This window comes from Acomys russatus, chromosome 25 (genome assembly GCF_903995435.1).
Source record: "Acomys russatus chromosome 25, mAcoRus1.1, whole genome shotgun sequence".
NCBI classification, from domain to species: Eukaryota; Metazoa; Chordata; class Mammalia; order Rodentia; family Muridae; genus Acomys; species Acomys russatus.
The window spans coordinates 25,228,938-25,242,859 of NC_067161.1; the positions used below are offsets into that span (position 1 = coordinate 25,228,938).

General features: G+C 44.4%; 1 protein-coding gene across 1 annotated transcript in view; it reads left to right on the forward strand.

Moving 5' to 3' along the window:
• Atp10b (ATPase phospholipid transporting 10B (putative)) overlaps window positions 1-13,922 on the forward strand; it is a 97,650-nt gene that overhangs the window by 53,081 nt on the left and 30,647 nt on the right. Inside the window, exons 10-13 of the mRNA XM_051167629.1 lie at window positions 1,252-1,440; window positions 2,837-3,437; window positions 6,623-6,732; window positions 9,771-9,897. Of these exons, the coding sequence (XP_051023586.1) occupies window positions 1,252-1,440; window positions 2,837-3,437; window positions 6,623-6,732; window positions 9,771-9,897 (1,027 nt within the window). The remainder of the gene's footprint in view (window positions 1-1,251; window positions 1,441-2,836; window positions 3,438-6,622; window positions 6,733-9,770; window positions 9,898-13,922) is intronic.

Here is a 13,922-nt window from a genome sequence, read left to right on the forward strand (position 1 = left end):
ATGCTATAATCCCAGGAAGGACAATGCTGTGCCTGTTGTACAGGAATCTGATATGTGATTTGGTCTTCACCCTTTCTTGCTAAGAGCCAGTGGCTAAGTCAGCCCGCATCTCTGGATGTACAAGTGGGAGTCGCACAAATGGCTTGGGATTGGGGAGGTAGAAAGCACTTCATAAATGTGAGCTACTTTTAGGAGTGCAATATTCAAATGCACAGAAGACAAATAGCATATATTCCAGAGAAAGACAGATCAAATGCAACGTTCTACAAAAATGTGAAAGATTGCAAAACTATGGATCAGTTTCAACTCAGAAAAAAAAAAGAAGCAGAAGAAAAAGGAGGAGAAGAAAACGGGTCACTTATCATCTCTGCTTTATCATGAAGACTCAAGATTCTTGGCAAAGGGACCAGCCTTGGAGCATTTGCTAAACAAAATTGGCAACACTATGTAATGTGGCTTGCCAGGTCAACAGCACCGTCCATCCCATAATGAACTCAGCTATGCCTTGGCCTACTTCCCTCATTCACCTAATATGTCTGGAACCCATGGATACTGTCAGTGTAAAACTTGCTTTTGTGGTTCAGAAGAGTTTGCAGTGAGTTGACTAGTTAGTGGGCAGGTGGCTCTTCTGTGCTCTTTAAGCTCTTAGGTGAGATTCTGATGCATATGAAAGGGCTCTTCTACTGATGAGACTGGAGGCAGGGAAGGAGAGTGTGTGTTCAGACTGCAACAGAGGCCTCTAGGGTCTACTGAAGGCAAACCTTGGAAAAACTTGTGAAAGAGTGTAGACGCGGGAGGATGTGGTGATGCCGACAGTGATGATCTGGAGATCTTTTGGGAAGTCAGAAGTTGCAGGAAAAAAGTGGGGTCTTAGGAACATGCCATAGTCCATGGTTATGTGATGGGTGAGAAGAGCTGCATGGCAGTGATATTGGAATAAAGCTGGGGCAAAAATATGAAACTGAGGCCTAAAGGGTCTAAGCTGTACTGCAAGCAAAAGGAGTAGGGAATACATGGTGAGGAGATGCTAGACGAGGAGAGATGCCAGGACCAGGCAACTGATGGTGCCATGGATCTGATTTAACAGTGAGAAATTGAATGAAAATTGAGTGGAAGGGAAGAATCTGCTGGCTGTAAGACTATGAGGAAGATGGAGTTATCCCTACCCTAGACATGCAGAGCCTGCTGGGAGGGAGCTTCCTTCCTAGTCCTATCAGGAAAAGATGTCACTTGGGCTTCTTTTTCTTCCAGGAAAAAGATGTGACTCCTGATAAGAACCTCCTGAGCAAGGTGAGAGATGCTGCCCTGTGGCTGGAGACCTCAGATGCCAGACTTGCCAAGCCTCCCTACTCCACCACTGCTTCCATTGCTGACTTCTTCCTTGCCCTAACCATTTGCAACTCTGTCATGGTGTCCACAACCACTGAGCCCAGGAAGAGGGTAAGGACCAATGATGGTTGTGAATGGTTGGGAGGCAGAGAGGGGAAGGAGAAAAGTACAAAAGGGAATAGGAAAGGGGAAATCCCTGATCAGAAAGACATGACTCTGTGGTGCTAGCCATGGCATCGTCAGTCCATCATTGTGAAACTTGGACCAGGCATGTGATCTTCCTAGGTCTGTTTCCCTCTTTAAAAATCAAATGGGAAAAGTTACAAATCAGCCATTCATGTGTGCAACTTTCAACCTTTGTCTACCCACCTGTGGGGTAGATGCTGAGTAAATATTTATTGAGCATTTGGCTGTGTGCCAGACCCCATGCTAAATACATTATTTACATTTTACCTGTATTGCTTAGAACCCTGAAACTTGGTATGTGATAGTTTTAGATTTAATAAATGAATTCTGAGGTCTTGACTAACTTAACTAAGGAGGTATGGTTAATACATGCAGAACCACCTGTGTGACTCTGTTATTGTTCCCAATAATATGATGTTATACCTAAATTAATTAGCTTGTGTGCTATGTGCTTTCCTTGGAAATAATGCAAAAATATGCTTGTTTATCTATATGAAGCTGAATAAAGAAAACTAGTGAGGGTAGATGGGTCATCAATTATCTACAGACTTAGCCAAGCTCCCTACAAGTCACTGATAAGAATAATGATTTGGTGCAACTGGTGGCTATAAAACCAAGAAAACGGGATTCATTAGACTATAACTTCCTCTCACTGTGCCCAAATTTCAAACCATCCAGAAAAGTCACCTCATGATCAGACATTTTCAGTAACATGTGAGGCAGGAAACATCTGAACAAGTAACTATTTTTGAGAAATACTATTTGGGGAAAGCTAGCATCCAACTTCAGTTTTTACATTAATGAGAAGGCTGGCACTGGCACACAGCTCCAAGCTAAGGACTGGACCCAGACTCAGAACTGAGTCCCAGTCCTATTACCAAAACACTGAGTTATCATGGCAACTATTGAACATCTGTGTGCCTGGTTTCCCCATCCATACTGATGGTAGCCCATTGAGTGTCAGGAAAGATTAAATGTGATGATTCACACAAAGAGAAAGCAGTTTACCCTACAATAACAGAGAGAATGTTTGCTCTTGAGTGCCTCATGGTCATCTCCTTTGTTTCTTTCCACTATAACCAGAGTGGGATACTCAGAAACTATAGGAATATAAACATTGGCCATATCTAGAATGTCAGGCCTGGAAGGAGACATCTGAGCTAACACTATCTTTGGATGAGTGGAGTCCACAGAATACATGAGCATTGCCTATGACTATAGAACACCCAGATGATCCACTGATTGCAAAATGCTATTCACATTCTGAATAAGGCAGCTTGCATGCTTAGAGTAATGTTGTACTTTCCTCATTCAACCACAGGTTACCACTCCACCCTCCAACAAGGCTCTGGGGACATCCTTGGAGAAGATTCAACAACTCTTCCAAAGGCTGAAGCTTTTGAGCCTCAGCCAGTCATTTTCATCCACTGCACCCTCTGACGCAGATCTAGGAGAGAGTCTGGGGCCCAACATACCCACCACAGACTCAGATGAGAAAGACGACACATCTGTGTGTAGCGGAGACTGCTCCACTGATGGTGGCTACAGGAGCAGTGTATGGGAGCAGGGTGACATCTTGGGGTCCAGCTTAGGACCTTCTCTGGAGGAGGGCCTGGAGGGCCCAGCTCTCAGCCTAGATGGACCTGAGCTATGCTACGAGGCTGAGAGCCCTGATGAGGCAGCTCTAGTGCATGCCGCCCGAGCCTACAGTTTCACACTAGTGTCTAGGACTCCTGAACAGGTGACTGTGCGTCTGCCACAGGGCATCTGCCTCACCTTTGACCTCCTCTTCACACTGGGCTTTGACTCTGTCCGGAAGAGAATGTCAGTAGTGGTGAGGCACCCGCTGACAGGTGAGATCATCGTCTACACCAAGGGTGCTGACTCAGTTATCATGGACCTGCTAGAAGATCCATCCTGTGGTAAGTTTACCTCACCAGGCCCAGGAGTCCGGGGCCCATGAGACGCTCTCAAAACAACAGCCTTAGAACACACTGACTATTCCATCATTAGAGATTTGGGGTGTCCGTTAGTACATTCAAGAATCTGTAGAGTCTTCTATAAGAGAAACCATTTTGCCTTCACTTTCCCCAGTTTACAGGTTTCCACACTCACTATAATATTCATTATCCAAACCCATGCCCAGTTTCTTTCTACCAAAACATCCTTTAGTCATATCCTAGAGCACACTGTGGTCCTTCAAGTGTTCCTCTTTATCGTCATTTTCCCCAGCGTCCACCCACACCAAGATGGATATTTCACAAACTTTCACAGAGCCAGAAAAAAACATTCCAAAGTCCCTACGTATCAGTGTCCAGTTTTGGAGCAGCATGAATCAGTGTGCAGCCGCATCCTGGCTGCTAACAAGGAGAAGACAGTGATAGGGTTATGATTCTCCCAGGAAAGTAGATCCCAGCCAAGCTTCAAAATTGCCCAGGCAGCCCAGAGCCTCCTGTATTATCAGCTGTGGATCACAGCCAAGAGGTTCATGGGGACTGATTAGTGTTTAGAATGAGAAAGGAGCTAATTAGTTCTTCATCCCCAGACTCTGGCAGACAAGTGAATTCAGTGCTTCTGAGTGGAGGAAGCCACAGCTCTCTGGGCAATGGAGCCATGTTACCCTGGAGATGTTTGTTTACTCCTTCTTCACCTGATTGCAGAAATGGGTTGGAGATGCTGCCAATAAAAAGTACAGTCACAGCATTACCACACTAAGGAAGAGGCAAAGCTTTGAGAGGGAGGGAAGAAATAACATCACGTTTAGAGTATTTGTGATGTTTGAACATTCAGTTTGACGCCGAGGTTCCCGGCAACCTGAAGGGAAAAGCCAAAGGGCTCACAAATAGTGAACTTCAACAAGGCTGTTTGTGAAGATAAAATATTGTAAATAGTGTTCATTTAGGCATTGCATACGTACATAAGTCTGTGCTTAGGTCATTTGAGCAATGAGGAAGTAAGATCTGAAAAGACATTTACATTGTATAAAAATATACTCATGGGACTTCTTTGTACTTGATGAGATCCCTACTAGGAATTATAGCTTTAGCATTGCATTGTATGAAGGGATGGATGAGGTGTTCAAATTCTTTGTTGTTAATTACTAAGAGAATTTACTTGGCTCACAGTGTCAGAAGTTCAGTCCGTGCTGAGCTCACTCCCTTGTTTCTCGATCTGTTGTAAGGCAGGACACTATGGTGGACGGGCACAGAGGAACACATCTACTCACCTGATGCCCACCAGGAGGCAGAGAGGGCACATTGCACTGGAGGCTTTGTCTGTGGTCCACTTGTTCCATCTGGACCCCTGCCTTTTGGATGCTGTTAGCCATATTCAGGGTGACTTCTCACTTAGTAGGGATCCCACATCCAGCTGTCTCAGAACTCCCCAGAGGCCCACCCAGAGTGAGTTTTACTACTCTGGGTGAATCTCAATCCAACCAAGGCAGAAATTAAGAGTGGTCATCCCAAACCCACCTCTTGTCATTTTGACACTTGAGAACTCATTAAATTATACTCTCCAAATGAAGACATGTCATAGCGCCGCCTAATATTATAGTGCTGTAATGTAAACACCTGTAGTGCATCAATGCCTTCCTCAAAGTCTAGTGAGTTTCAGTAAAAGTCCGAGTTAAAAAAAAAAAAAATCACCTCAGAGACTCAAGGCAAACTCTTAGCTCTGAACCCCCAACACAAGCACTCTCATTCCAAATGGGAGGAATAGGAAAATACCAAGAATTGTTCCACAGCAGGCAACACCAGACAAACAAACAAAGCAAAACAAAAGCAAATGAAAACCAGCAGGGCAGACATTAAATCTCGCCCTTTGTTGCTCATATCAGGCCATGACAAGCTCTAGAAGCTGGACATGAGACTACAAGAAGTGTCCAAATTCTATTCACTACAGAGGCTCTCTCTCTAGAACACCTGTCCAGCACTGGTAAGGGATTCTGAAGGTTTCATTGCTCAGATTTACAAAGCGCTGTGATAGAGAAGTGACACCTGTCACAGCTTAGATTAAGAAAGTGATAGTATCATTGGCCCTGCCCCCTCCCCAGCTATGCTAGCCCTAAACTATTCTTACTGTCTAACAGAGGGCGCGGGGGGAGGGGGGGGGAATGACTTCAGAAAGTAATATGCTATGTGGAACTTTAACACGGGGATTTTGAACAAGGCATTGAGGTATTTTTCACACTAGAGTTACAGGAAATGCAAAAGCTATTTTTTTTTTTCCTAACACCATCCCTCATATTGAAAGAAGCCTAAGTCAGCAAACCCAGTGTGCTGAAGAACTCCGCTAATGAGATCCAGGTTTGCAGCTGTCTTGGGACAGAACTTGACAAGAACTGAAGTAGATGACAGGGCTGATGAGGGGTTGTCTAAGTTTCAGAGAAGAGTTTGCAAAGTTGGGTGGCTCTGCAAGCAAGGCTGGCTGGCTACAGAAACCGTAACTGTAGGTACCAAGGAAGACTGAAACTCCTAGCCTCTGACCCTGCACGGGAGGATAGCTTTGTATTACCTTTCTAGGTGGTTCTCTTGTAAGTAGATGTATTTGAACAATTTCTTAGATTACCTCCCTTCCTTAAGTAGCACTTTTTCCAGCCAGGCTTTTGGTTTCTGTTTTTGTTTTGTTGTTGTTGTTGGTGGTGGTGGTGGTGGTGGTTGTTTGTCTATTTGTTTTTGCTTTTTAAAATATTTTTTATTAATTTATTCATATTCCATCTCAATTGTTATCCCATCCCTTGCATCCTCCCATTCCTCCATCCCTCCCATTTTCCCCTTACTCCCCTCCCCTATGACTGTGACTGAGGGAGATTTCCTTCCCCTGTATATGCTCATAGGGTATCAAGTCTCTTCTTGGTAGCCTGCTATCCTTTCCAGCCAGGCTTTTGAAGAACAGCTCTAAGGAGCAGTGTGAGAACTCCTACAGTTGTTATTTTCCAGGGCAGTCTATCATCACAAGACCTCTTCCATGTTCCTAGAGAAGGCTGGGAAGGGGACTCCACCTTTGAGACTGTTGTCTGTTAACTGGGAAGATTTCTCGGGGACTGTAGATGAAGCTCCCTGAGCATTTGCCCATGGCTTCACAGGAAACAATAACTGTTTGACAGTGAGCGACATTGATGTGGAAAAGAAGCTGAAGAGAATCCGAGCCCGGACCCAAAAACATCTGGACTTGTATGCAAGAGACGGCCTTCGAACTCTGTGCATCGCTAAGAAGGTGAGAACTAACTTCTGCAGGCATGCTTCAGGTGTGTGTGTGTGTGTGTGTGTGTGTGTGTGTGTGTGTGTGTGTGTGTGTGTGTGTGTGTTCAGCATCAGGTGTTTTCCTCAATCACTCTCCACCTTATTTTTTGAGACACAGTCTCTCAGTGAACCTAGAGTTGCACAGAATGACCAGCAGGAATCCTCCAGTCTGCCTCCCCAGTACTGAGATTACCAATAGGTCCTCAAGCTTGCATGGCAAGCACCTCCCCAGCTGTTTTCTTTCTTTTTCTTTCTTCCTTTCTTTCTTTCTTTCTTTTTCTTCTTTCTTTTTCTTCTTTCTTCTCTCTCTTTCTTCTCTCTCTCTCTCTCTCTCTCTCTCTCTCTCTCTCTCTCTCTCTCTCTCTCTCTCTCTCTCTCCCTCTCTCCCTTCCTTTCTTTTTTTTTTCTTTCTTTTTCTTTGCAAAAGACCACTGGTTTATTAATAGTTTCAAACTTAGTCTTTGTGCTTGGCTATTGACTCTAAGACCATAAACATGTTATATAATCACTCTAACACTAGGCTATATCCTCAGCCTTTTCTTTTCTTTGTGGTGGTGTTTGCATTCTGACTAGCTTTTTGAAGCAGAGTCTCCCTGAGTTGCCCAGGCACACTTTGAACTGGTGATCTCCTGCCTCAACTTCCTAAGCCTGGGATTATGGTTCCACATCATACCTAGCTAGAATCAGCTCTTCTGACTCATGATCAAAATCTATGACTGTTACAATTTTGCTGAGGCAGAAATCTGAACAGGAAAACTATATATATGTGCCTTTAGCCATTCTTTATTTTTATTGTATGTGTAATGGTTGACCTGCAACTCATAAAATTACTTATTTAGTTATTAATTCTTTGAAATTCTCATAAATGTACTCTAGGTCTCTGATCCTATCCACTCATTCACAAATACAATTTCCTCTTCAAAGTAGTCTTAATTTTTGCAATAGTTGTCTAAGTTAAAATGTGGAGAGGTTTTCTGTGAACCTCTGTGTGTGTGTGTGTGTGTGTGTGTGTGTGTGTGTGTGTGTGTGTGTGTGTTCATGTGGGAAAAAAAATCTAGTTTTCTGGCTTCTGTTGAGAATCTGATTATCCACTGAATGGTATCATTTAGCATAACTGTGTAGCAGCTGGCCCCTGTGATGAGCCCGTGGAGGTGTGTTCAGCTGTGTTCTGCTCTTGTCTGCAATCCCCACCATTGGCTATTGCTTTACCCTAGGCCCAGATGTGGCCAGAGAGATGGCTCGCCTCTATGTCTGAGATTCTTGACTTTAACACCCTACAAAAGGGGTAGGAACCAGGGACGTTGAAGTTCAGAGCAAGGCCATCGGATGAGCTATGCGCTGTCTAGTAGGAATGCCATGATGGCCACGGATTTCTAGGTGACCAGAAGTAGTTTCTCCTCTACAGACTCTCAGGGCTGCCCATCTGATTCATAGGGACTTAATGTACTTACTTGAAAACCAAGCCCATCTGGGTACAAGTCCAAATTTCACCACCTCTTGCTATGTCTTTCAGAAAGCAGCACAGCTTTTTACATTCTCTGAGGATTGTAACTATATCCTTACCACTGCCTGCTTTCCATAAGTCTATGTCTATAGTGTCTCCTGCTATAGACTATATTTCTCAAATGCAAAAGACCTACCTGTGGCCAAGCATCATGGTGCATGCCTTTAACTCTAGTACTCAGGAGGCAGAGGCAGGTAGATTTCTGTGAATTCCAAGCCAGCCAAGGCCACATTGTTTGATCCTGGCTCAAAACAAAAACAAAAAAAAGACCTGTGTTCTCTTGATTTTCCATATATCGTCATTCCAGAAGGACTTAATGAATATTTGGTGCTTATGTTACAGAATCATTCATTTACAAAAGAGAATGCGAACATTAAAATATGGTGGGCAGAAAAAGTACTGCAGGACCCCAAGGGAGAAAGGTGTGGCATCTGGGCATGACTGACACCATGGCTGGTGGGTAGGTGTACAAGCTGGGGAAAACATGGCTGCTGTTTTCCTTTCCAGCCTCATGTCTGGCCCTTCCACCTTGCTTTCCACCTCCATTAGCTAGTGCATTACCAGATCAGAAATAGAGTCAAGTTCATTGCTGTGGCATAGCATTTGCTCTTCCTCATGATTCCTAAAATTGAGTCCTTTTATTAATTCCTTGGGAATTTCATACAATTTATTTTGAGCATATTCACCCCTCCAACTCATCACCTTAACTTCTAAAAGTACTGTCCTACCTCCCCACCCCCACAGTACTGTGTTCTCTTTTTGTTATGTAATAACCCATCAACTTGACTTCATGCTGCCATGTTCTGGAAATAAGGCTAAACACTGTGGCATGCACTCCTTGAGTCTTACCTCACATGTTACCTGTCAGCAAGACCTCACCATCCAACAGAAGGCAACCCCCTTCTCCACAGTTACTCTCCAGCTCCAACAGACTCTACATTATCATCCTTTTAAAAAAAATATTTATTTATTATTATTATACAGTGCTCTGCCTGCATGAACACCTGAAGGCCAGAAGAGGGCATCAGATCACATTATAGATGGTTGTAAGCCACCATGTGGTTGCTGGGAATTGGACTCAAGACCTCTGGAAGAGCTGTCAGTGCTCTTAATCCCTGACCCAATTCTCCAGCCCTGCCCCACCCACTATCATCCTTTTTATTATCTACCTAGCACTCCTTAAAATGATCTAGTCATTTAAATCTCTTACCTGACTACAGCATCTCACCCGCCACCAGCATACAATCCATGACATCTTGAGACCTTGGTTTTGTTGTTCATCTCCAGAGCCCTGAGCACAGCAGAGACTCAGCAGAGGTTTGGTCATCATGGAACATAAGGATTGGTCTTTCACCAATGTATTAGTTCAGAATATCATTATGGAGCATTCCATGGCCAATTCTGGGAATTCCATGCAGACTTCCAGGCAGCCGGCACATCAGGAAAAAAGGGAAATTTCATTTGCTAATTCATTCAGGGTTATTAATAATCCTCTTCCTGTTTCATAGGTTGTTGATGAAGAGGACTTCCAGGAGTGGGCCAGTGTCCGGCGTGAGGCTGAGGCATCGCTTGACAACCGAGAGGAGCTTCTAATGGAGACAGCCCAGCACCTGGAGAATCATCTCACCTTACTCGGTAGCTAAAAATAAGGCATCACTACACTGAAAGGGAAGAGGAAAGCTGGGAAAGGAACACTTGGCCAGGATTCTGATGCTGCTACACTTTTGTCTCAATTAGGAGCCTTCCCTGGGTTTTTCCAGATATTTGGCATAATTGGGCCATGTCAGCAACCAGCTCTGTTTCCTAGGGATATTCTGAGAGCATCCCTGGCCTCCCTGCTGGAAGAAGCCCATGACTTTGGCTTCTTCTCCAACAGCAAACTCCTCTGCCCATTCAAATGTTTGTTATACACCTACTAAATGCACCAAGTAGCAGGGTAGGCTTTACAGCTATAGAGAGAGATGGGAATTCCAGCCGCCACCTTCCCACAGCTCAGAATCTAGCCTGGATGATTAAGCCAGCCACATCACCACTCAGCAAGTGACAAGAGCTGGGCAGAAGATGTAAAGATAAATGCAAAGTAGGAGGTGCCAACTCACACTGGGGCCAAAGAGGGTTTGGGAAGGCCACTCATGGAAAAGGAAAAGATAAGTTGTTCAGGAATACGGGGGACTGATCATGACAGAATGAAGGGCTAAATGAAAGGCAGGAAGTGAGGTCTGAGGAGAAGTGGAACTGCAGAGATCTGCTTTAGCTGGACCACGGAATATAGAGGAGAACTGACAGGAGGTGAGAGAGGCCAGAGGAGCCCGATTTATAATGGGCCGTGTAAATCAGAAACTAAACATTTACAAAGTACTTTAGTCAAAGCACCAGCACTACCACTGTATAAAGGGTAGACTGATGATTCACGGGCAAGAGGAGAAGTACTGAGACTGGTTAAGAGACGGGCTGGATGTCTGTAAGAAGAAAAGCATTGTAGAGCCGAAAAGTGAAAGCTTTGCTTAGGTAAACGAACTTCCTCCTACATAGGGAAAGATGCCCCTGTCTTTAATCACTCTGGGGCCACTTGGATGAAAGAGAAGCAGCAGGAGAGAGTTTAGGGTTAGGGGATCTTCCCAAGACCTGCCCCCTCTAGAAAGACACCCAAGAAGGAATCAGGAGTGTGCACTGGCCACAGAGCCAAAAGCTATCTTTCATTGCTACAAGATGATGAGCCCTTTACATCTAGAAGGCAGCAGCGTGATTAGTCGGACAGCCTTCAAACAGAAGATTTGACTCTCTAGCACCTTCCACCTACTGTACTTTGTCTTGGCCGCAGAGTGCCTGTGTTTGCTGCCCCATAAGCCCTGGCATTTCTAAAGCTGAATGCAAGAATTGTTTTGGCAAGAACCAGAAAGTAGCTAGTCCAGAGTAGTCTACCACCATACAAGGCCACAGCCAGTAGTCACCCCATCTGGGGTTGCCACCACTCTCTCTCCCTCTCACCTCCTGGCCGCACCTTTGGCTTCTAGGTAACACCATGTCTCAGCTGCAGAAAATAGTCATCAGCTGGCTCTGTGAAGGACTCACTTGTTGGGGCCTGTCAGCTTCCCCGTCTAGGAGAAGCGTTCACGGCCTTCCTGTTTCATTTTCTCTTTCACACAAATAAATGTGTTTTTCCTCCTCCCTCCTTCACACAGCCTCACTGTGCTGTAAATCGATTTCTCACGCTCACCTTGCAAGCTAAACCTCACAGAGAAAGATGATATTTAAGCCAACACTGTCCTAAGAGTTGTTTACCTGTGTGTTTGTACCTGAAATATAACACAGGCACATTTGAAGAGAGATGGGTCCCTTTCATCACCTCAGGATGGTTGGAAAATGTGACTTCATTGCAAAATCCTGTGGCCACCAAAAATGCTGCACAGTCTTCACACTAAATCTCAAAATATGAGTTGGATGTTTCAACATGCAGCCAATATAACTGCTTTGCGAACTTTTTACCACTCTGGAGTGCTCAAAGAAACAAAACCTTTGCTTCTACTCTGAGTGAAATGGATAGCCATTAATTAGTCTGTGGCCTGAAATGGATCTCATTTCAAATGCAGATTGAGTTTTGCTTCTGCACTTAGCAACTGTTTAATATATGGGTATGTATTCATCGAGGTTGAAGCAAAGCTTGAGATCGTCCACAAATGATGGCACTTGCATGTCTAATTGTGCCCATGAATAGCAGCAAAAACAAATGTGAGTCCCTATTAAATCTGCCATGATCAGCTGGCTGCAGAGCAAAGGTGTCTGCCTTACCTCTTCTATACTCATCGCCTAGTCCATCACCCAATCTCCTCCTCTGTACTCCTGCTTAGTCTCTGAGGATCTTTCATCCTGTAGGCTTTGAAATTTTATAAACCTACTTTATTTGGGGGTTTTGTAAGGCCTTTATCTCCCTTCCAAACTACATACCCTAGATAGGAGAGAAAAAAGGTTAACGGGAACGGGAGAAGTAGACCTTTTTAGACTCAGGTCTGTGCAGCGATCCCACTTCTTGTCATCAGGATTCCAGCAGACCTATTAAAAAGCAAAGCAGTAATTCAGCAAAAGTGACTGCAACCGCAGAAGCCAGGACCTGGAGCAGCCAGAACCTAGAACCTTGAAGTGTTCTCTGGAACGTTTCTCTCTAGGAGCATCTCATAATGGAGCTATGAACAGCCAAGCAATGCAAAACCAAAAAGCCAAGCCTCTGATTTTTGGCCTCATAAATAAATAAATCTCTTCTCAGAGTCTGTACTAGGATGTTTATCAGTTGGTAAAGACCATGACCCCACAAGAGGCACTTCCTCTTCTAGTGGACCAATTGTCCTCTCACAAGTCTGTCTGACATCCCCTCAACTTGGAATCAAAACAAAAACATGTTTACATCCACTACATCATCCTGCCTCTCCAATTTCCAATTCACTCTCTAGAATGATCAGAAAATACAAACCTGGCCATGTCTCTCCCCAGCTTAACATCCTTTCATTGCTTTCTTTGCTGCCAAATAAATTGCATCTCCCTCAAGGCCCTGATGAGACCGAGAAGCCCTTCTCCCTCCTGCCTCCTTTCTAGCCATCTGAACTCTAGGCCTTCTCACATGTTGATCCCTCTACCTGGAATGTTCCTTTACCTCTGAGACTGATCTTCTAGGTGTGAACAGAAATGATCTTTCATTAATAATACTTTTCCTTGACTTTTGAAGTGAATCTCAGTGTCCACTCAATAGCACTCTGATCTTACCATGTAGCTCAATTACTGTCCTTCACCCAATGACTTTTCTGGGCAGGTAACAATTTTCCTAGTTAGGGTTACTATTGTTTGGATGAAACGCCATGATCAAAAGAAAGGTGGGAAAGAATGGATTTATTTGGTTCATGCTTCCACCTCATTGTTCATCACTGAAGGACATAAAAACAGGAACTCAAACAGGAACCTGAAGGCAGGAGATGATGCAGAGTCCACGGAGGAGTCCTTCTTACTGGCTTGCTCTTCATGGCCTGCTCGGTCTGTTTTCTTATAGAACCCAGGACTACCAGGACAGAGGTGGCCCCACCTACAATAGATTGGGCTAAGCCTTCCCACATCAATCACTAATTTTAAAAATGCCCTATAGGCTTTCCTACAGCCAAAACTTTAAAGAATCATTTTTTTAACTCTTTTTTTTTTATTAATTTATTCTTGTTACATCTCAATGTTTATCCCATCCCTTGTATCCTCCCATTCCTCCCCCCCCCCCCATTTTCCCATTATTCCCCTCCCCTATGACTGTTCCTGGGGGGGATTACCTCCCCCTGTATATTCTCATAGGGTATCAAGTCTCTTCTTGGCTACCTGCTGTCCTTCCTCTGAGTGCCACCAGGTCTCCCCCTCCAGGGGACATGGTCAAATGTGAGGCACCAGAGTTCGTGAGAAAGTCATATCACACTCTCCACTCAACTGTGGAGAATATTCTGACCATTGGCTAGATCTGGGAAGGGGTTTAAAGTTTACCTCCTGTATTGTCCTTGGCTGGTGCCTTAGTTTGAGCGGGACCCCTGGGCCCAAATCTGCCTATCAGATTGTTCTACTTGTAGATTTCTAGGACCCTCTGTATCCTTTTATTTTGCTATTCTCCCATGCGTCTCTCATTTAGAGTTCCAATAGGA